The sequence below is a fragment of the Mus caroli genome, unplaced genomic scaffold (genome assembly GCF_978045245.1).
Source record: "Mus caroli unplaced genomic scaffold, Mus_caroli_1 scaffold_12, whole genome shotgun sequence".
NCBI classification, from domain to species: domain Eukaryota; kingdom Metazoa; phylum Chordata; class Mammalia; order Rodentia; family Muridae; genus Mus; species Mus caroli.
In genome coordinates, this window is record NW_028227267.1 from 2,740,822 (window position 1) to 2,763,594 (window position 22,773).

Genomic DNA, 22,773 nt, shown 5'->3' on the forward strand with positions numbered 1-22,773 from the left:
AGGAGGATTACATGAGTTCTGTGGTCAAACCTTCAGGCTCAGGTATCAAGACACTACAACGTGCTCTTCTTCCCAGCAGTGGCCCCAGTGCACTGCTTATACAAGTGCTGACTTACCCCCTGCCATTGGCTGCCCTCACTTCCAACAATTCTCCTCTCTCCTCACTCTGCCTCCCCTTTCATGTCTCCCTGTCTCTGCCCTCATCTCCTGCCCGCACAGGGCCTGAGGATTTTCCTAGTATGGACAGTGCATGTCCTGTTGTCCTCTGTGCCCTTAGGGAAACATCCAAGCCAAATCCTCTTAGGCAGATCAGATTATGCCGTGGGTCATCTTGCATCACACATGCCCAGGTCATGCTGGCATCATACATATCCGGGCAGCCTCGGTCCTGACACCCTGGAGGGTCTGTGTGATCTGGTATCACTTATCTACCTCCCTGGGTTTCAGGTTCCTTCCAAGTGACCCTAGCCAAGAGCTTTACATGCACTCACTCACAGCCAGAAAGAGATCTGGCCCTTGGAGGAGGCTGTCCTATAGCTCTGAGTCCTGAATATTGTGTGCCAGTGTCTTGTTGGGCTAAGACGTGCAGAGACAGGTGGCCCATAAAGTGACCTGGAACTGGGTGTCTGTGAATGTAGATGTGCATGAATGAACAGTTGTCCTGGCTGAGGGTTTCATACTGTTTTAAATAACCTGAGTAATGGGATATTGTATGGTTAACACAAGAAATCTAAGAATAACACATCAAGGGTCATAAACAATTGTCTTATCATCCTCAAGCAGAATCTTTCCAGGTAGCAGCCAGAAAAGTAAATAAATAAATAAATGAGACTATTCAGATAGACTATACTTGCTATGTATGAAGCAACACTGAGAGGGACCTGTCCTTGTCAGATTTTCTTTGTTGTGGTTAATATCATAAATAATAGCAACTTGTGGGTTCAGTTATTTCATCTTCCAGGTAGAGGAATGCTACTTACTGGCCTGCTTTTGTAGCTTGCTCAGCCTGCTTTGTTATAATGTACAACACTACCTGCCAGGGGTGAACTGGGCCCCACCCATCCATCTGTCATTAATCAAGATATGCCCTACTAGCTTGTCTACAGGCAATCTGATGGAATCATTTCCCCATTGAATTTTCTCTTCCCAAATTAGTTTGTGGCAAGGTGAAAAAAAAAAAAAAAACAAGCAAAAACCTAGCCAGGACAGGGACCATGTAGTACAGTCACTCAGGACCAGCCTTATGACCCTTCCCACTCAAGGCATGCAGCTTGCATGGGAACGACTTTCAGGTCAAGCTTACACAGACTGAAGTGTGTGCACACTGCACACTAGGAAAGGCAGGCATGGTTCCACTAGAGGCCATCAAGTTCCTTTTCTAGCTGTAAACTGCTCCCTCTTTTCTTGCTGCTCTTATTCCAAGAGTCAGAGCTGGGAGTGGGGACTTCTTGCACAGATGCATAACCTGACCCTCTATATCCTCTCATCTCTCTTTTCCAGCTGTTAGGAATGACAGGAACAAGAAAAAGAAGGAGCCTTCAAAGCAGGAATGCACAGAGAGCTATGAGATGACAGCGGAGCTAGACGACCTCACTGAGAAGATCCGGAAAGCCCACCAGGAAACCTTTCCCTCACTCTGCCAGCTGGGTAAATACACCACGGTAAGAGCCACTGCCCAAGATGCCAGGGCTGTGGACATTGGCCCTTGTGCACACACATAGTTCCCATACAGTTTCTTGTGCCAGGCAGATATGCTCAGTGGCCTGTCAGCCAGTCAGGACACCTGCTGCCCCTTCCCCCATATGTATCACTGGGACAGGAACTACAGCAGTTGTTCATCCATGAGTACCTACTGTAGGTGGCGTGCATGCTGGGCAGTGACAGCACAATTTATTTATGATGGTGTCTCCTCTTGGGGATTTTGGTCTGCTCAAGCCAGAAATTTATTGTGTAGGTTATGGCAGATATCTAACCTGGAGGAGGTCTGGGGTTCATCTCTTAAATATCAACCCAGCTACAGATCCCAGGAAGGATTATGGAGTCACCCATCCTCTGGGTCATAGTCTGGCTTGCAGGAGGAATGTGAATAATCTCAAGAAAATCTGGAAGGGTACAGGACAGGGGTGATCTGGGCCCAATAAATAGGTAGCTCCATGTGTTCCACTCTAGTTAGAAGTGGATTTTACTATGGTTGTAAAGCATGGAAGAGGCAGAGAGAGAGATAAGAGTTTGTGGGGATCTTTGTTTGGAGGATGCTCCAGGTGATTTCATGTGACCTTGAATTTTTCAAGGTTAGCATGTATTGTATCAGTAACATACACTCTTAGTTTGTTGCACACACTGGACACTCAGTAGATACTTGAGAAATGAATTAATGGACATTCAAGAACATGATCTCTTTCTTTCGTTTTCTTTTCTTTTCTTTTCTTTTTTGTTTGTTTGGTTTTTTTGGTTTTCTTTTTTTTCTTTTTCTTTTCTTTTCTTTTTTTTTTCTGTTCTTTTTTTGGTTTTTCGAGACAGGGTTTCTCTGTATAGCCCTGACTTTCCTGGAACTCACTTTGTAGACCAGGCTGTCCTCAAACTCAGAAATCTGCCTGCCTCTGCCTCCCAAGTGCTGGGATTAAAGGCATGTGCCACCATGTCCAGCTTTTTTTTTTCTTTTTTCTTTTTTTTTTTTCTGATCTCTTTCAATGACTCATATTGTTGCCTACATTGTTTACTAGAAAATGTGCTCAAAGTGAGGGTATTCCATCTCTGGTTTGATAATAGGCATGCTGGGAAAATAATAGCATGAAAATCCTCAGAATAAAAAAAAAATCAATGATGATTCCATGAAGGAGCAGGGACAGTGGAAAGTGGGACTTTGAAGCCACACTGTAGGAGTACATGGTGTCCTGTACATGAATGTTAGTCCCTCTGCAAATGGCAGAGGTGGCTAGGGCAGGCCAAGAGGGCTCTGGGCAACATGGTGCTGGGCCGTGCTGGGCAGATGCCCAGGAAACCCGATGCTCCTGTGAGAGTCGAAGCTGCTGAGGTACAAGCCAATGTGTCTTCTGACGGAACAGAGGATTTTGCATATGTGATGGGGAGCCACTTCCAGAGCTTGTGGCAGCAGAGGCACTTGGTGATCCTGAAAAGACACTGACTCCAGCTCCCTGGGGGTGGCTGGAAGGCAGCACATGCTTCTGGGATGCTGAAGCAGCTCTCTGCAGCCCATGCTGAAAAGCCACAGTCAAGAATGACCTTTGGGGGCTTTTTCTGCCCTCATCAGGGGAAGCAGAAATGCAGGCCTGCCTGCTGGGACAAGCCCAGTCCCCACTGTGTTGGGGTTCACTGTTTTAGCCCAAAGTAGGACAAGACTGGATGCTTCCAGAAAATTGTCACATCCATATGAGAAGGGCACAAAGACTGGAAAGCACAGGTATATGAGAGCACAAGCCAAGAGTCCCAGCTCGCCCAGCTCGCCCAGCTCGCCTCAGCTAGGAGGTGTGAGCACGGCTTCTATCTCACTGGTCCATGGGCTGCTGCCATGGCTAGGAGGTTGAAATGAGATCTATTCCTAGAATAATTTTAGAATGAGACCTCTTATATTGACAGGGCATGATAGAAACACCAACAAGCCCATACCCATCCCCTGGATGGGAACTGACTGGGACTCTGCAGACACTGTGGATGACTTTTGACTAGTGCCATTGAGAAGGGTCCTTCTTCCTTTTGGAGATGGTTACCAGGAATAGTGTTATAGGCACCGTATCATTGTGTCTGGCTTAGTGTCAAGGTGAGCCTTAAACTGAAGGGTAGAGACATTGGGTCCAGCCTTCAAAGACAGTAGAGGCTCCTGTCTCCCCATGTGTAAATGATGGAGAACATTTGATAGCAAATCAGAGTCTTTGTTTTGGTGGTTATCATCTTCGCAGCTGGAATTTTCCAAGTAGTCACCACTTACAGGAGCCATAAGCAGGAGACTCATCCCTTTCTCCTTCTGAGGACCCTATGAGTGGGGACTGTTGACCAATGGGAGAGGATGGTTAAAGTGACCAGAAAGCAGACATTATGGCAGAAAACAGTGGCTGCATATGACCTGCAAAGTTTAACCTCTAGTGACCCTGGCCAAGCCAAGCTATAAAAAGATTAAGTACCTTTTTCTGTGTTTTGTGGTCCAGTATTAGACACGGGACTTAAACTGCACCCTATGCAGTAGGCTAGGCAGTAGCTCTAGACAGCAGGTACTTTGCTTCCTAGGAACAAACCAAACTCCTAATGCCAGAAAAGGCATTTTGCATCCTTTTGGATGCGAAAGAAGCAGGTCCCTTGAAGAGGACGAGAAGGCAGAGCTAGAAGTGCAACCCTGAATATAACCACACCAGGGACCATGCTCCACTGACCAGAGACCCTCACTCTTCTCCACACGGAGGTATCTAAACATGGCCCACACAGACCCTCATATCGTGACTCACAAGATAATTAGATGAAATGGCCTAGTTGCAATGGGTAGTGTTTGCCTCCTCTAGGGGCCCACCTCCAGGTGTGGCCTTAGCTTCAGTAAGATCACTCCTATATAAGGCACAGCTCCCTAGAGGTAGTGCCTATCCTCAGATAAGCAGCCGCAGTGGAGAGACATCCCATCCTTCTTGCCACCTTAGCAGGACAATGAGTCTTTTCTGCCAGCCTTCTTCAGCAAAGTCTAGCCTCAACTACCTCAGTGGTGAGGTATGACTCTCTCCAGTTACCTTTCTGTAATCTTGGAATATCCTTTCAGATAAGCGACCACATCAAATCTTAGTTTTAAAGTTAAGGCTGAGGGGTATCCATGTTGCTTCCTGACCACTTTCCACGTATGTCGCTGTGGGTCCAATCTTCTGTGTTAGTTCTATGTTGCGGTGACAAAATGCCTGTCAGAAGCAACTTGCGGGAGGAAATGCTTCTTTTGGCTCAGAGTTTCTGAGGACTTGCCATCATACAGAAGTGTGGGGGTACTCATGGCAGGGCAGCAAGCAGACATTATGGCAGGAAACAGTGGCTGGATAAGACCTGCAAAGTTTAACCTCTAGTGGCCCTGGTCCTGCTCTAGCTAGACCACATATCTGAATGGTTCTACACTCTCCAGCAATAGCATCTGCCTGAGACCAAGTGCTCAGATACCATAGTCCAGCCCACCTGACTCCTGGCAACCATCATCCCAAACGCTCTGGTTGGGGACCTTTCGAATGGAGTGAGAGAGACATAATAAGTTCATCAGAGGTCAGACTCTCCCTGCTGGGCTGCAGGACAACCTTCAGGCTAGTGTACCCCTGTCCTTCAGCCCTCTGAGCTGCCTCCAGCAGACTGGAGTCCCTTTATTTTTACCATCTCTGCCTAGACCTGGCTTTGTTTTCAGTGTAAGGAACTTCAAACCCTTTCTGGAATACACATAAACAATAGCAGCCCCTGCACATCCTCTGCGAGCGAGCTCCCAGATCTGAATTCAGCATTTGTTAAAAGCTTTTTATAGGGAGGCAATGCTTCAAAGGCAAGAACCGTCCTGTCCCTCTCCCAGGGTAGCACATGTGTCAGGTGCCTGTGGCATAAGTGGGCAGGGAAGAATCAGACAACAGACAACCACTTCTGCCAATCTTTCACTGTAGCTTTTATTCCTTAAATTATAGTCAATTAGGGACACATTAGCAGATCCTGGGAAGAAGCCAGAATGGATGAGACAAGGACACAGATACACACCTACTACCGTCTACCCCAGACCTAAGCAGGAAGGCCATTACCAGGCACTCTGCTATCTCTGATGTTGCTTAGGTGGCACTTAATCATCCCGTAAGTCTGGGATCCTCATCTCTATAATGACGATCTTGGTGGTACAGTCTTCATGTGTAGCCAGATGGTTGGTTCTGTGAGAAAAGGGTCTCAGCGAGTCTTATGCAGTTTCTGGCAGAAAGAGTATGTAGAGTGGAGGAGGGTTGTCCCCTGCCTGGATCCTGTGAGTAGCTTGACATCATTTAGAGTCACATGCTTGACTTCCAGAAAAGTTGGCAACTATGACTCTAGTTTCCTAGGAGCACAGGCCTCTTTGCCATGTGTTGCCCTTCACTCTATCATGGGGTTTCACGGGACATAACCTGACCTGGGAAAGGTTTGGAAACTTGAACCATGAAGATTCAAGGAGCTTTAAAGCCCAGAATATTGGCTACAGACAGAGTCATGAACTTACCAATAGACTCTGAGAGACAAGCATTAAAATAGCAAGATTGTAAGCAATTCTAGGCATGGCTTGCTTTATAGAGAAATCACATGTTTGGCCAGGAAGGAGAAAACCTAGAACTCAGAAAGTCTGGCTCCTTAAGAGAGTTGCACTACCCAGGTTGGGGTAAGACACTTGGGGTGCCATGAGACCAGAATTCTGATACCCTCTGTTGCCTCAAAGCTCTATCACCTTGAACCAGCCCATAACTTCCTCCCTCATAGTCCTCTGTATTGTACGTACCTGCCTGCCATTTTCTCATTCTGCCTGCTTTTTCCCAGCCAGATGTACTCAGCTCTCAGTACTCAATAACTTGTGGAGTTACCTCAGAAATGTTTCACTACCTGGGAAACTTGAAGTAGCACTATTTTTGCCTCTCAGGCCAAAGGAGTGAAAGTATTCACTCAAGAGGGCCCTCTGACAATTCTAGGGTTCCCCACCCACGCCTTCTGCCTTTGGTGGCTGTCTTTACCTTTGCTTGATTTAGAAAGTATTGCAGGATTTCTGAGTTCGAGGCCAGCCTGGTCTACAAAGTGAGTTCCAGGACAGCCAGGGCTATACAGAGAAACCCTGTCTCGAAAAAACCAAAAAAAAAAAAAAAAAAAAAGAAAGCATTGCTGACTCCCTGAGTATTCCCTGAGCATTCCTTTGGCTCTCTTGCTATTTGCCTTTGTTCTCCCACTGCCATGCATGCCTAACTGTTTCATGACAATGCACATGGCATCATGTGGTGTCTAGTGTCATGTTTAGCAGCCAGAAAGAGGCTAGCCTCACTTACAGCATCCTCAGCATGATGGAGCTGGGACTCTGTAGATATCTCATGAGCATTTCTGACCATGAAGGAAGACACAAACACAATGTAAAGTTTAAGGGAAATTGAGTTCTCACTAGGAAATAAAAGAGACAAAACACCAAGAAAAATGTGCCTGCCACAGCTCATCTGGATGGGTGACTACTGTCTCCTTTGCTTATCCAGGGACCTGGTACAGGTCACTGCCCTTTTCTGGGTCTTAGCCTCCTTTTCAGCCAAATACGACTGTAATGGTGCCTAGCTCTTGGGAGTGTTCAGGAATGTACTGCAGGGCACATATATATGTGCATGATGGAGAACTGAAAAACAGAAGACAGAACTACTTCACTGAGAGGACTTGGAGGGCACTCTTGGGTTGTGCAAATGACTCCAGGACAAGGGAGACTATTCAGGAGAGACTCACAACATTCCCATAGACCTTCAACTCAGTTTTTCTGAAGAAATTCTGTAGCCAATACCCCAAATCCCAGCCCTTGGGATTCCTAGAAAAGATGATTGCTAGACTGGGCTGCACTGTGACCCTGACTCAGGGGAGCAGGGCTGGGATGTTACTTGGTATAGAGTACTTCACGGGCATGCATATGGCCCTGGGCTCTTTCCACAACTCCCCAAAGAAAGGGAAATTTTCTTTTTACTTCACTCATCCAGGAGCTCCAGTTGACCATCATTGGGTTTCTAGACAATGGAAATCTTGCTTCTGTTGGTTAGTATTTTCCTGAAAGTGATGCCAGCCAGAGAAACAACAGAAGGGGCTGTGCCATGGCAGAAGGTATCATTTGACTGGATTGACAGGGCATTCCAGGGCACAATATTTTGGGAAATGTACATTCTCCCAGGGGACTTCCAAAGCAGGCAGCAATCTTGCCAAACACAGCAAGGCCTGGCTCAGCCTGCGTCCTTTCTCTTCCTCCTCCCTCCTCTTCCTCTTCACACATCCTCACCTGCTCTGAGCATCTTCCCCCTCACCCCACTCAGTGCTTGCAGTAGCTGCTTTCATCACCAGGCCTAGCAAGCCACACTCTCCACCTACCGCAGCTTGAAGATAATATAGGAGTCATTTAAAGCCTCGTGCATATGAATCCAGCAGTCAGGATAATAAAACAGGGGGTTACTTTGTGGTTTTTTATTAAGTGCCTTTTGCCTTCCGTTTGCATAATCACGAGCTGGAGTGACAGGCCCTTACTGAGTTGTTCACTGTTTTAATAGAAGGGGCCATAGCTCACCTCCCACTCCTAGTCTTGCATGATGGAGCAGTCCATGCAAAGCTGATGAATATTTTCTTCACACTGGCTGCATCCAGCAATGTCATTTTTTCCAGATGAATACTCCATTGTAATGTGATTTCCCACCAAGCTCGACTGTCCTTCTCTTCCATGGCATATTTCTGTGAACTGGATAAACTGCCTATTAAATTTAATTATAGCCTGAATGGCTGCATGCCTTGATCTTGCACACACATACCTCCGAGTGTACTGTGATCCTTGAGGGAGACATAAAATTAATCTGGAGGATAGCTTGTTTCCACAGGGACACTATGAAAGCCACAATACCACCACTATTCTGAGGCCTTCTCTAGACTCCCATCTTCAAACGCTTCTTCTGGATTCCTTCTGATGTGAGAAGCAAAGATAACTTTTTGAACTTCTATGGACCAACTTGACTGAAATAGGACAGTGAAGCCATTGGTTTACAATGCATAATTGCCTTTGCAGAGCTAGGGGCATTTGTAAAGAGGGTTGCACAGCAGGCCTAGGGAACCTAATCTCTCCTTCTGTGCTTCAGTTTGCCTTGGAGTTCTAGAGTTCATGAAGAGGTCTAGGCTACTTACCAGAGGAATAGCTCTTGTGTATAGCCTCTTCGTGTCTCTTCCATATAATGACAGTTGTTCTGTGTCATCTCAGACAAGCAAAGGCTTGTGAGACTGTCACTAAACTTAACTAAGCTCTACTCGGTGCTCATTGTGTCCTCTGTATGATAGGCAGTGACAAGCCAAGCAAAGGAGCCAAGGACTATGTGTAGACTGGGAAGCCACATAGGGATTTAGAGGCAAGCTGTATAAGCAGCCACAGGCTGTGAAGGGGAGCTGGAAGGTGGGCAGTTTTCATAGAAGGCCAAGGAAGGTATAACAGAAGGTTAAACTTTCCACAGACTCAAGGGAGTACATGATGCAGGGATGAGAGACAGCTATCTAGAAAGGGAGACTTACAGTGTAGAGGCCTGAGGCTAGTCCTTGGTCAACCTTCAGGTAAAGCAAGGACACATAAGAGGCTAGAGCGGAGAGTTGGTGGGGACAGTGTGAGCAGGGGTGAACTCTAGGAGAAAGAAGGGGATAGGAGGAAGGAGAAGACTGCAGGAAGGAAGGAAGAAGGGAGTTGGAGGCTTCCAGGATCTTCTGAGGAGACCACTTCTCAGTTACTTTCTAGATCTGGAAAACCCTTTCCAGATGTTGGAATTTCACTGAATTGACAAAAATTCAGAGGTCTCTGGGATTTGATAGGACTTTCCTTCCTTGTATCCCTCTCCATTATCCCCTTGTATCCCCTCCCATCACCAAAGTGATTTGGGCTTCTAGTTTCATGGAAATGAGGGAGATGATGGCAGAGATGAGGGAGAAAATTCTGAGAGAGATAATTACAGAAGGAGGAGATGGTCAGAGAGACTAGACCTGGGCAGGAGGTATCTGGTACACTCACCTCATGGATGCCATACCTAATACTTCTGTTGCTCTGGGAGCCTGATAGGCCCAAGCCTTTAGTTGGGACATCATGCATGGTTGAGTGTCACTTTTTGACCTTTGTTTTTCTTAAGAGACATTTCAGTGCATCATGGAGGCTGAACAGTATACTGTTGCTATGGTCACTGCAAGCCACCTTCTGTTCCATCATGTCCCTGTAATGGTGTCTGTGGCCACTGTAGGCTATGTCCTGGTTCCTTAGACCCCTGACTCAGTGGTTAATATTCTCCTTATTCTGTTGCATATACCAAGCAGCCAGCATCCTACCCTTGTGTGTCTCAAGGTGTTTTCTAAGCATGGCTTGCAAACCACAGTGCCACCATTAAATAAAACAAGCCTCCTGAACACTTTACTGTTCAGACTTTGCACTTTCTCCTGTTTATTAGTCTCTCTTCTTTATTTGTTTGAAATGGAACTCAGAGAAGGTTTCCACCTCCTCCAATAACCGTCTTGTAGATATCTTGTTTTATCTAAGTTTAGCTTCTGGAGTATAATTTTCATGATATAATGTGTCATCTTCTAAGAAGGTATGAATTAGCATGTTGCAGACTCTTCTCAACACTATAGAAAGGCCCCCTCCTCACCTGTGACAGCCTGCCCCACCCACAGTCCCCTGAAGGCATTGCCCTATCCTTCCACCAGTGCTGTATCACCTTTTCTACAATGCTCTGGTCCTGTGCATCTGTCTTCCTCCATTTAGTACAATGCTATTGGTGGCCACAGATGTGTGGCCTTTTGTTGATGGCACCTTCCCACTCACTACATAATCATTATTGAGCATCATAACATTATTGAACATTGGCTTCCTCTCCACAGCTGCTCCTGTGCACTGTCATGAGTGGCTCCTTGGCGTTACATAGTATCTGGGGCTCAGCATGGCTGTAGTACTGCTCACCATGTTCCTGTGTGTCCTATGAGCAGATCCAGAAGTTTCATCTGGCTCAAGTTTGATGTAGGCCAGACTGAAGCCCGGTGGTGTGTTCTCCTTAAGATACCCACATGGCGGTAGTGAGCAGTGATGATCTATGTCTAGAGGCAGAAGATATACCACAGTAGGTCTGTCATTCCTTCATTACGTGTGGATAAGCACACAGGGAAACTTGCCCTCATTCATTCCCTGGCTGTCTTGAGGCTGCTGTAAACAGCTTGTGGAGTTGAAAGCAGGAATCCGAGGTCACTCCGAGAAAGCAAATATGAGCCCCCTCGTTCCTATGTCCTGACGCCATGCTGTCATTCACTCTCCTCCTCCCTTTCTTCTTCTCCCACCTTCTCAGAATTCCAGCGCTGACCACCGGGTCCGATTGGACTTGGGCCTCTGGGACAAATTCAGTGAGCTGGCCACCAAGTGCATTATTAAGATCGTGGAGTTCGCCAAGCGTCTGCCGGGCTTCACAGGTCTGACCATCGCAGACCAGATCACCCTGCTCAAAGCCGCCTGCTTGGATATCTTGGTAGGATCTTTTCTGAACTCTAGGAGGAAGGAGGGGATAGGAGGAAGGAGAAGACTGCAGGAAGGAAGGAAGAGGGAGTTGGAGGCTTCCAGGATCTTCTGAGGAGACCACTTCTCAGTTACTTTCTAGATCTGGAAAACCCTTTCCAGATGTTGGAATTTCACTGAATTGACAAAAATTCAGAGGTCTCTGGGATTTGATAGGACTTTCCTTCCTTGTATCCCTCTCCATTATGATCAGGAGAGTGATTCCTCACTGGCCTTCAGTGATGGCCTGCTACCTAGTATCTGTATATCCTTTTCTAGACCAGCTAGGCCCTAGGGAAGGACTGGAGACTGCTGGAGCTCACCAGGCCTAAGGCCTTTAGGGTGAGAGAAAGCAGACGTTCTGTGGGATGATGTGGCAGAGAGTATGGAGCACATGGAGGTCTGGACAGTAACAATAAGCACAAGGAGGGAGTACCTTCTAGAGTAGAGAATCTGCTTGTGTTCCATGGTAGGGTACAAACACCCTCTCCCCAACTCTGACCCTGACTTCCTCCTAACCCCTGCACTCTGCTGCCTCTGTTCCTGTCTATTGCATGATGACTGTGTAGCTACAAACACACTGTATTGTAAGAGGGCTTTCCTTGAGTCAGATTCATTATCCCTCAGCTGTAAACTATAGGATGTTCATCTGAAAGACTGGGTATAGGGCATGCCAAGTATCTAATATAGACCTCTCATAGTTACGTTCCTGTGGATACAACCAAATATCTGAAAGACACAAGTTAAGGGAGTTATATTTGAGCTCATGGTTTGAGAATAGAAGCCACAATGATAAGAAAGTCATGTATGCAGGACTGTGAGGCAGCTGGCCACGTTGTACCCAGAGTCAAGAAAATGCCAGCTTTTTTTTTTTTTTCAGTCTGGAAGCTCCTAGTCTCTGGAGTGTGTGCCACACACATCCAGGGTACATCTTGTCTGATTAGTTTAGCCCTTGTGAAATACCATCCCTCAGACATGCCCAGAAGTATGTGTGTCCCTATAGCAAGTTTAGGCCCCATAAAGTTGACATGAAGATTAGCTATCACAGTTGGTAAGGATCATCCTTACTTATTTTTGGTTGACTAAACTTTTGAAAATAGAATCTTGTTAATCTTCTTTGCACTAGTACCTGGCTTAGTGCCTGAGAGGTAAGTACTCAAGAAATAAATAGATATTTCAATCAAATGATGATTTATTTTAGTGAAAAGTTATTTCTCAAAATGTGAGTCCTACATATTATTCCTATCAACCTCAACACTGGGGCATACTGTCCAGGTGACCCAGGCTCCTTTTTCTTCTACCATAGATCTGGTCAGTGCTGTCAGGGCAGGGTGTCATAAATGATGCAGCAAGTGTACATGCATACTTTTTTTTCTTCCAGATTCTCAGAATTTGTACCAGGTATACCCCAGAGCAAGACACCATGACTTTCTCTGATGGCCTTACACTAAATCGAACTCAGATGCACAATGCTGGCTTCGGTCCTCTGACTGACCTTGTGTTCACCTTTGCCAACCAGCTCCTGCCTTTGGAAATGGATGACACAGAAACAGGCCTTCTCAGTGCCATCTGTTTAATCTGTGGAGGTACTGACTCCTTAGAAACCGTCACCAGACCTCACCAGACCCCAACAGAGCAATTACAAAGGCCCAGAAGAGATCTCCACTGGGGTTCTTTGGCATGGAGAAAGGCGTGATTACACCGGGCAGTTGTACTTCTTTCTGTTGCAAACTAAGTACTGGCTTTGAGCTCCTTCTGCCAAAATGAAAGAAAAGCCAAAATGCAGTTTGTCCTGTTTCTCTTGTGGGGAACAGGTGCTTTTTAAAAGCAGGATTGTACGGCTGTGTGCCTAAGGACATGTTAGTGATGACCTACACAAATCACATGTTACTTGAATTCAAATCACCACTTGGTCTTCCCCACCATCCAGGTGCCTACCTGGTGGGCTGGAATAAAGTATGGCCCCTTCTTTGTAGTGACCCCTGCTGGCTAACCAGAATCCAACCTTAGTTCAAAAGTAATGGTTATAATGAAGGGGAAAGGTTATCTACCTGGCTTTTACAGGCTGCCCAAGGTTCTTTTGTTCAGTTCAATACTGACACCATCTGGCCATAAGAGGTAATTCTTGCCTCTGGACCTAAGCAAGTGGGCATCAAATGAGCTTACTAAGGGGGCATCTTCAAGTGTCACTGCTTAAAGCAATTGCATTTATTCAATTTTGTGTACAACTGAGTCACCAAATAAAGTCACTTTACAGGAGGAATAGGAGACAAGGAAAGATAGCCAGCAGTCTCTGAGCCTGTCTGAACACTAAACACTGAATACTTTCTCCTGCTATCCAGACCGCCAGGACCTTGAGGAACCAACAAAAGTAGACAAACTCCAAGAACCACTGCTGGAAGCACTAAAGATTTACATTAGAAAACGACGGCCCAGCAAGCCTCACATGTTTCCAAAGATCTTAATGAAAATCACAGATCTCCGCAGCATCAGCGCAAAAGGTATGTCTTCAAGGGTGGAAAGCAGAACAGAGCTTGACCAACTTTTGCTTTTTAAATCCCATATTTTAATATCAGGAGTCCCATTATTGCTTAAGTTGGGATGTCTATCTCATAGAAATCAAAAGGAATTAGCCTTGTCTGAGCACTCATGTGTGTGTAGTTAAGAGCACCTCAGGTTTCGTAAGGAAGACATTTTGATGTTGTCTCTGGTGTGAGATAGTAAAAGCAGAAAGCAGATTTCACTACTCAGTGATATTAAGAGAGATTTGTTTTAGAATGGATGGCTGGGTCGAAGAGCAACTCTTCCGAGATGGTGTGTTTTTTAAGACTGTTATTATTGCTGGGGCTCATTTGCATGCCCTTGGAGGTTAAAGGACAATTACGTGGAGTCACTTTTCTCCCTCAATCTCTGTGACCTTTCTAGGGCACCAACTCAGTCAAGCAGCTTTCAGAGCAAGCTCTGAGCCCTCACCCCGCTCCCTTTTTTTCAGGTTTTATTTTTTATTCCATACATTTCATTCCAGCTTTCCAAGTAACTTAGGCTTCTATACACTCAGCCTATTTTTCCATGGCACCCTAACAACCCTAGGCAAATGAAGGTCACTGTGGCTGCAGCTCTGGTGTAGGCACTTCTTCTAAGTACAGGAATTCTTGCCTGGCTGAGAGATATAAATACTCTCGACTCATGATTCTCAGTCTATGTGGCAACTCAGGCAATTACAGAAATGCCTAGAGGCATCTCATAGCTGAGTGCAGAGGACTTTTCTATGGAGATGACTCAGCCAGCCACGCTATTACATATCACGTTCCCTCCCATTAGCAGATTCTACACCTCAGGATCTTGGCAAGTCAAGACACAAAAGTGCTTAAATGCACAATGAACTTGCTTGACAAGAAACCTCAGTTCTTGTGGGTTGGTTTTGTTTTTCTTTTTTTGTTTGTTTGGTAGTTTGGTTTGAGGGAGACCAGGGGAACATTCTAAGTTCATTTCCACCACAGGATTAAGAGAAGCAAAAAGATACTAGTACTTGAATGGATGTAATTGAATGAAGTGGGGAAAGAGGAGAGGTGGGGGAAGAGGGAGGGAGGGAGGGAGGGAGAGAGAGAGAGAGAGAGAGAGAGAGAGAGAGAGAGAGAGTTAGTTCCTATCACCCTATAGATATCCACACTAGTGACCTGAGGACTAGCAGCCACATACAGAAATGTCCCAAGCCCCATACTAGCAGAGTCAGTCCAGCAATGCTAGCCACATGGTTCTAAGGTAGGTTTGTTATTTACATATTTCCACCTAACCAGCTGCATGTTGGGGGGGTGTGAGGTGTGGTGGCATGAAACCACCTGGTGCTGGACTGGGTTGCAGAAAACCATCACATACTGTGACTCAAGTCAATCTTTCCATTGTGGAAACTGCCCATCCTTTCACCTTTATTTTCCTGATCTTTCATCAGTGACTTCTCTTGTAAATTTTATATCCCGAATTTGATTGAAGCACTGCAACTATCAAATATGCACATCACATATCTCCACTTCTTTTTCTTAAAGACTGAGAACCTCTAGTGTGCCCTGTTAGTACAAAGGCAGTGGTGGATCAGCCTGTGCCTGAGAACCAATCTAACTGGGATCTCAAGGCACAGTTGACATTCTGGTGGCTGACATTCCCACTGTAAGCACCTTATATTTCTTACTTCCAATAAGTTGGTTCTTTTCAACAAAGACACGTGTGACTTGATACCTGTATTACACAACTTTTACACACCTGAAGGTGAATGTCGGTTTCTTAGTATCTAGCTGAGCCCTTATCTGACAGGTGTTCTATTATCTCTTGAAAAAGGTGCCGAACGTGTAATTACCTTGAAAATGGAAATTCCTGGATCAATGCCACCTCTCATTCAGGAAATGCTGGAGAATTCTGAAGGACATGAACCCTTGACCCCAAGTTCAAGTGGGAATATAGCAGAGCACAGTCCCAGCGTGTCCCCCAGCTCAGTGGAGAACAGTGGAGTCAGTCAGTCACCACTGCTGCAGTGAGACATTTCCAGCTGTTGCAGACATTCCCCAGGACCTTCAGTTCCAGATTGAAAATGCAAGGAAAACATTTTTACTGCTGCTTAATTTTTGAACTGAAATATGTTAAACTCAAAAAGGACCAAGAAGTTTTCATATGTATCAATATATATTCCTTACTGTATAACTTCCCTAGAAATACAAACTTTTCAAATTCTGAAAATCAGCCATTTCATGCCACCAGAATCTAGTTTAAAGCTTCTACTTTCCTCTCTGAATAGTCAAGATGCATGGCAAAGACCCAGTTGAGATGATTTAGCCCTGGTTAAGTTTCTGAAGACTTTGTACATATAGAAGTACGGCTCTGTTCTTTCTATACTGTATGTTGGTGCTTTCTTTTGTCTTGCATACTCAACAACCAAGACACCAAGGTTGTGGAGTAGACCGCTGTACATCCACTGTACGTCTTGCTTTCATGAATAACAAGGCCTCACGGTAAGGAACCAGGACCTCTGTACAGTACAAGATGAGACTAAAGACACTCTGGTTTAAGTAGTGTGGAAGCTTCTCCTTGCTTTTTGATACTCTCAAGCTTCATTCTTTCCCTTATGTTGCCCAGATAGAGTATACCACTTCACTGCACTAGCAGAAGAGAATTCTGTATCACTGAAACTGCCAGTTCAGTTAATCCAATATCATTGTTCAACTGTTAATGATGTCACTTTAAATTAAAAGTGGTTTGTTCCTTAATGACACAACTACCGAATGAAAAAAATGAAGCATTTTTACAGTCATGATAGCCTCCAAGGCAAAAACACTGTCCAGTGTTAATAAGTTTGTTTACCTGTTCACAAGCCATTGGAGAAGTACCACAGGATAATCAGCAAGTTAGTCTGCCGTCTGGACTCTAGTAGCCCAGTGTCCTTGCTGACTCAGGCCTGATCCTGGGATTTCCCCCAGTCTTGACGCTTGAAGGTATGGGCAAGTGGCCTCCTCTGGCCTTGTTCAATCACCATGATGCAGACTGACAGCTCTGGGAGAATGAGTGGTTGACAGACTCAAGTGTCGGCTTCTGAGTTCTCATGTAAGCACTAGTGGAATTTTTGTTTGTTCGTTTTTGATATATTAGCAAAAGTCTGTGATGTACCACTAGCTCTGTTTGTACATTGAGATGGTTTAACAGTGCTTTCTATGTTCATATACTGTTTACCTTTTTCCATGGAGTCTCCTGGCAAAGAATAAATATATTTATTTTAAAGGTGTGTGGGAGCTTTCACTACGGTTTCACCTTCAGTAAAGAGTCTAAGAACACAGTTCCATTTTTAATGTTTAAATTTCATTTCAAAAAGCAGGTCTGTAGTCTGCAATCATGACAATTAAAATCTGTGCTAATGCACGGTAATCTATAACAATTCTACAAGCCAATCAGACAACACATGACATTTCAATGAGTAAAAAAGAGCATAAAATTGTATGTGTAAGAACAAAATGTTAAAAGGCCTACCACAATAATAAAAAACCATCAATTACATCATCACATTAAAATAAGCCAGATGTACAAAATTCTGAGACAGAAAAGACAAAGGACAACACAAGGTATTTTTGAAAAATGTTCGTGCTCTTTGGGCACTTAATTAAACATTGCAAAATCAACATCTTCTTCTTCATCAGACTCTGCAAAATATTTTACTTCTTTCCTAGCCCGACCAGTCCGTGGGAGAGCCGGTGGTTCAGAAGTGAAGTCTGTGGGGAAGATGTCTACATCTGAATCCTGATCAAAAGATGTTTTCTTCGGTTTCTAACCACCCACCAAAAACAATAAAAAAAGAAGGTTAAAAATCTCAAAGTAAGGAAAACATAGTGTTAAGAACTATTATTCCTTATACTTACATTTATGGCATATTACCAATAGCCATACTTTTAATATTATAATTGACATGCTAACTTAAGACTAAAATGAATTATAGAAGAAAAGACAGATTAGATATGGTAATTGCCTACCTTGGGCTCTTTTGTTATCAAGAGCCCAGTTAAACTCTCATCAGTGCAACATTACTAATCCAACACTTGATTATTAAACAAGTGTGCACATATCCACATCAGAAAATATTGAGTTATCCTATTTTTAAGAACATATTCAGAATTTATGGGAGCAGAACAAGACTATGCACAGTATATAGCACACACTAGCACAAGTATTGATAAGAATATTTTAAAAGTCACAGAGTAGGTAAGAAATAGAGAAGGGAGGTGATGGAGAGGACCGATCTCTAAAGCTATAACCATCCAGACGTGTATTTGTAAGTTTTATGAGGAAGATAAAATAAATGGCAAAGAGAGTGCAGCTAAGGTCACTCAAAAGAAATGAGGTTTCTAAAGGGTCAGATTAATTAGAAATACTAGGCATAGTCAAACAAATTCATTTTTTAAAAATCAAATTAATATGTTCATAAGAATATTCTAATATGCAAGTACAATAGTTCAATAGATGAAACAGAAGGTTCTGATTAAGTTGACTTATAGTGCTCTCTTTGCATAAGAATTAGACTAGTTATACAAATGATGATGTCTCCTGCTGTTGCTCTGACAGGGAGCTGCCACATGCAGTGCTCATGAGCCAGGCTCTGAGGCTGAGGCGCTTCTGCTTACCTTGCTGGCTGTTTTAGATGGTTTCCTTCCAGGGTTATAATCACCTTCATTTTCTGAGCCTGATGCTTTCCTTTTCTTTGCCCCTCGGCCTTTACCTAAAAAAACACATGAGAAAACTTTTTCTTCCCAAAGGTAAATAAGATAAATGCCCAAGAGTTACAATTCTTTCTTTGGCATGCCCAACAGTGGGACCTGCAATCGTACCTGCATACTATAAATGACATACATAGACTTTGACAGCATGAAATATATGTTGACTAAAGAGTATTTTAAAAATATACTTAAACAAGTAAGAAAATCCTGGAAATAAGTTTCAATGATTAAGTTCTGATAAAAGACAAGCATTGTACAAATACAACTACTGAATTTAGGAACCAAACTTCTTACAAGAGTAAGTTACCTGTCAAAAATCGATACACTTACAAGGCTTCACACCATGCCTGCCTAAATATTGACCTCCATAGGCTCTCTGATAGGTTTTTTTGTTTTTTTGTTTGTTTGCTTGTTTGCTTTTTTTTTTAAGCTTTCCTCAATAAGCCACACATAGGAAGTGAGAGACAGAGGTTGGACAGACCCAAGGAAGCTCACTGTGGCATTTTTTTTCTTATTTTCAGTATATTTATTTAATCTGGTCAATGTTTTAACTCACAACTAATTGTACTAAACTGCTCTATATCCTTCACTAGAATGCAGTATGGTACGATGTGTATGTGAGCCAATTTAAAATAAAGTAGGTACCCTGTCACTAAACTCAATAAAATTGAAGAAAGAAATATTTTCTTTATATCTTGTATTTAAGAATTATACAAAGCCAGTCCTCACCTTTTGGTGTTGTAGTCTTCTTTGGAATGCCAAATTCAGAGTCTGAGTCAGAGTTTATAGTCTCTACTACCTTCTTCTGTTTAGGGGCTCTCTTAGCTTTAGGGGCTGTATCTGAAGGTGGTTTACCTATTAAGCAAACATCCTTTTAGTTGGTCAGTGTGATGTACTTACCAACAAACCAAGCGGTGTGAATTCTATAACAGTGGATATTATCATTATTATCATCATTATTATTATTATTACTGATATGAGTAGTCATAAAACCAGGAAATGTTTTCTCTCTGCTTGGTGCCAATATAAAGATAAATATCATCCCATAGATGATAAAACAAGTATTATTCAAATTGGCATACTTTAATTTTTAGGTAATTCAATTAGATAGTTTAAGCAAAGAATATTAAAGGAAATTACACCACATCTTTTAAATATATATCCATGACAAAAAATTATCTTTGACACACTAATTATATAACCCATGTACAAGCACACACTAAGCTGTAGCTTATAAAGATAATTTAGTAGAGGGAAAATTTTATTGGTTCTCTTGTCCTCAAATAGAACAAATACAAAGCAACTCATTTCCCCCCAGTAGTTAAAATCAAGACTTAGCATTTTTATCTGGAAAGAAACATGAAAATCCTAGATCCATAGATACAAGGCCCACTTTATTGTTATTATGTTTAAAAAAGAAACCTTGTGTTTATGGTTCATATAAACACTATAATCACTTTGTACTTGTGCAATAAAAATGAGACTGGAAAACAAATGTATTAGACTGATTGAATTGAGTGGCAGAGGTTCCTATTAGAAACTGAAAAGTGTTGCTAATTCACTGAAAAGCAGAACTGAGTCTCAAGCTGAGATAAAACATAGTGCCCCTCACTGGTGAACAGCAGAATGAACTGTGCATGAAGAGGGAGCCAAAGACTATGGCCTTTACTCCTGATTACTCATGACTAAATCTACTACAGGAATCCTAAGGCAGCTTCTAGCAGGAATGCATGTTCATCACAACGGGGCAATAGAAACCAGTTTTCTTTGGTCACATTTTCAAGCTTGCAGAAGTTATATGGCACTTTCAACACCTCCCACCAGATACGGGTCAGTTATCTAAACAATATAGGTTGCGTTTTGCTGCAAAATATTGGAACTACAGAATATAATATGAATAATAATATCTGTAAATCAGATTAGCACAGGCAGTTCTTAGGAGAGAGGGCTGTAGTGTGTCTTTTCTTTGAGGTACTATCTGCTAATTGTATTTCAGGAAGGTAGAGAAAGATCTTGCTAGCTCCATCCAGCTAGCAGAGAAACAGCTAAATAGGCTAGGTGGAAAATGGTCTAGTCTTTTAGTTAATATTAAACTTGAGCTCATTAGCTTAATGAAAGAAACATGGTGACAGATTTCAAGAAGGAATATATGTCCCACAGTATTTTATAAGATGCTCATATGAAGACTTAAAGAAAAACGTGTCTTAAAATATTTTTTAAACGTTTTTGCTCTTAACCACTGCAACCACAGCAAGTGCTCTTAACCACTGACCGATCTCTCCAGCCCCCAAAATGATGTCTTGAAAAGAAATTATAGAATCTGTCTTAGTTTGAATTCAGAACCTAACTGACCCCAGGATATGGATTCAAGCATAAATATTTACTTAGTAGGTGATGAGAGAAAGTACAGAATTTAAACAATGAAGAGCAAAAGTCAGTCAAGGGGTAAGTTATCAAGCCAGTCCATAGTCTTGAAGCTTAATTAATCCTCCTGAAGAACTTTGGAGAGCCAATACAACAACCCAGACCCAGAACCTGAGAGACTTCTATACCTGCTTTTCTCCATCACTGCTGAAAGGTAGCTAGGTGAGGTGGGGAGAGTTAATAAGAAATGTAGACACTAGGAGAACTGACTGGGAAGTGAGTGCCATAGGGATGCATTATGTGAAATTCCCAAATAATAAATTATTATGTTGGATAAAAAAAAAAAGAAATGTAGACACAGGTCAACATGTCTTGAAGATGAAGTGAGCCTGTTAGGGGTGGCCCCTAGAATGCTGCCTAGATACTCCTCTGCATAATGTCCCCACAGTTCTAGTGCATTCAGATAGAACAGACTCTTACGATTATCAGTTCTGCTATATCAAATACACATGTGTCTCTAATGGTGTATACTATAGATCTCCTTGCTTTAGGGAGCAGTCCATATGGCTTAATATCTTACCTAGATGTGTATTTTTAAAGTAAATATTATTTTTAAATGTAAAGCACTAATACTGAACTTAAAAAAGAACAAGTTACATAGTTTGCAACTGTATAATATTAATGAAGCAACTCAGCATTTCATGAACAAAGGCTACGGTGGGGAGGGAGAAACTATAATTCAAAAAGAAAGGGAATATGCAAACTGTAGGAAGGAGAAGTAACATAATATTGAATCAAGATAAATGCATATTTTCTACCCAATCTACCAAAGGAGCTTTATAGGAAAACTATCTTTTCCTACAATTATTTAATTTTGATAATTTCACATATTTATACAATGAAACATACTAATATCCACCCTATTTACCTTCTCCAATTTCTCTCATATCTGCCTCCACATGTCCCTCTTCCAACTTCAGTTTTTATAACCCACTAAATCCAATTAACACTCCTATGAGCACAGGAACCCTACTAGTGGAATTGCCTTCAAAGAATGATACCCCTCCCTATGAAGTCATCAGCTGCCAAGAGCTCTTAAGGTGGTCAATCTTTAAACTCAATTCTTTTTCTTTAGGGGGTGGTAAAGTGTTCTAGACAGGGGCTCTCTGTTTAGCCCAGGCTATCCTGAACTCACCTTCTAGACCAGGCTGGCGTCAAACTCACAGAGACCTGACTCTGCCTCCCCAGTGCTGGTATTAAAGAAGTGTGCCACCACCAGCCTGCTAAACTGCAATTTTAGCATGTTTTACCTCAAACACAAACTTAAAAACAAACATTTGAAAGTAGGAGGTGTGGGAGACTTAAAATATGGTCTAGTAGATATCTTAGCAATTCTTAAGTTTCATAGTGAAGTACTCATGCAAATAGTTTAAAATTATATTAGATTCTCTTTCACATCAATTATTCCTACATAGCTTATGCAATAACACAAGCATGTATAAAGTACGTACCCTTTTTAGCAGCAACTGTTTTACTTGGAACTTTATCTGTTTGCTTCAGACCAAATGATGGAGCAAAAACAGAAGCGGTATCTTCTTCATTACTGTCAAATTTAGCTGAATCTAAAAATTTCAAAGCTGTTTTTTAGTAAAGAGACTCTATAAAGACCTCTTAGTAAACTGATTCTTTGATGACTTCTCTTTAGCTAATAGATCTAATAAGATCTTGTTTCTATTTTGACCATACAGTCCACAATACACAAACAGCTGAAAATAGAAAACAGACCAATGTTATACCTCAAAAATGTTAACTGCTGTGAAACAATATTCAAATGTACATGGCAGTGAAAATTAACTGTATCAAAAGCTAATTATTTAAAAGATAATTTGCACGTTCAGCAGTATTTAATGA

General features: G+C 42.8%; 2 protein-coding genes across 3 annotated transcripts in view; one reads left to right on the forward strand and one right to left on the reverse strand.

The window, feature by feature from the left end:
• Rarb (retinoic acid receptor beta) overlaps positions 1-17,002 on the forward strand; it is a 134,072-nt gene extending 117,070 nt beyond the window's left edge. For both annotated transcript variants that reach the window (XM_021181692.2, XM_029469077.2), the window contains exons 4-8: positions 1,501-1,661; positions 11,049-11,225; positions 12,633-12,837; positions 13,594-13,752; positions 15,584-17,002. In XM_021181692.2, coding sequence (XP_021037351.1) covers positions 1,501-1,661; positions 11,049-11,225; positions 12,633-12,837; positions 13,594-13,752; positions 15,584-15,780 — 899 coding nt within the window. In that variant the 3' untranslated portion in view covers positions 15,781-17,002. The remainder of the gene's footprint in view (positions 1-1,500; positions 1,662-11,048; positions 11,226-12,632; positions 12,838-13,593; positions 13,753-15,583) is intronic.
• Positions 17,003-17,065: 63 nt separating this feature from the next.
• Positions 17,066-22,773, reverse strand: part of Top2b (DNA topoisomerase II beta) — a 65,012-nt gene continuing 59,304 nt past the window's right edge. Inside the window, exons 33-36 of the mRNA XM_021181689.3 lie at positions 22,374-22,484; positions 19,228-19,353; positions 18,406-18,500; positions 17,066-17,554 (exon numbers count right to left, since the gene is read on the reverse strand). Coding sequence (XP_021037348.1) covers positions 17,387-17,554; positions 18,406-18,500; positions 19,228-19,353; positions 22,374-22,484 — 500 coding nt within the window. The 3' untranslated portion in view covers positions 17,066-17,386. The remainder of the gene's footprint in view (positions 17,555-18,405; positions 18,501-19,227; positions 19,354-22,373; positions 22,485-22,773) is intronic.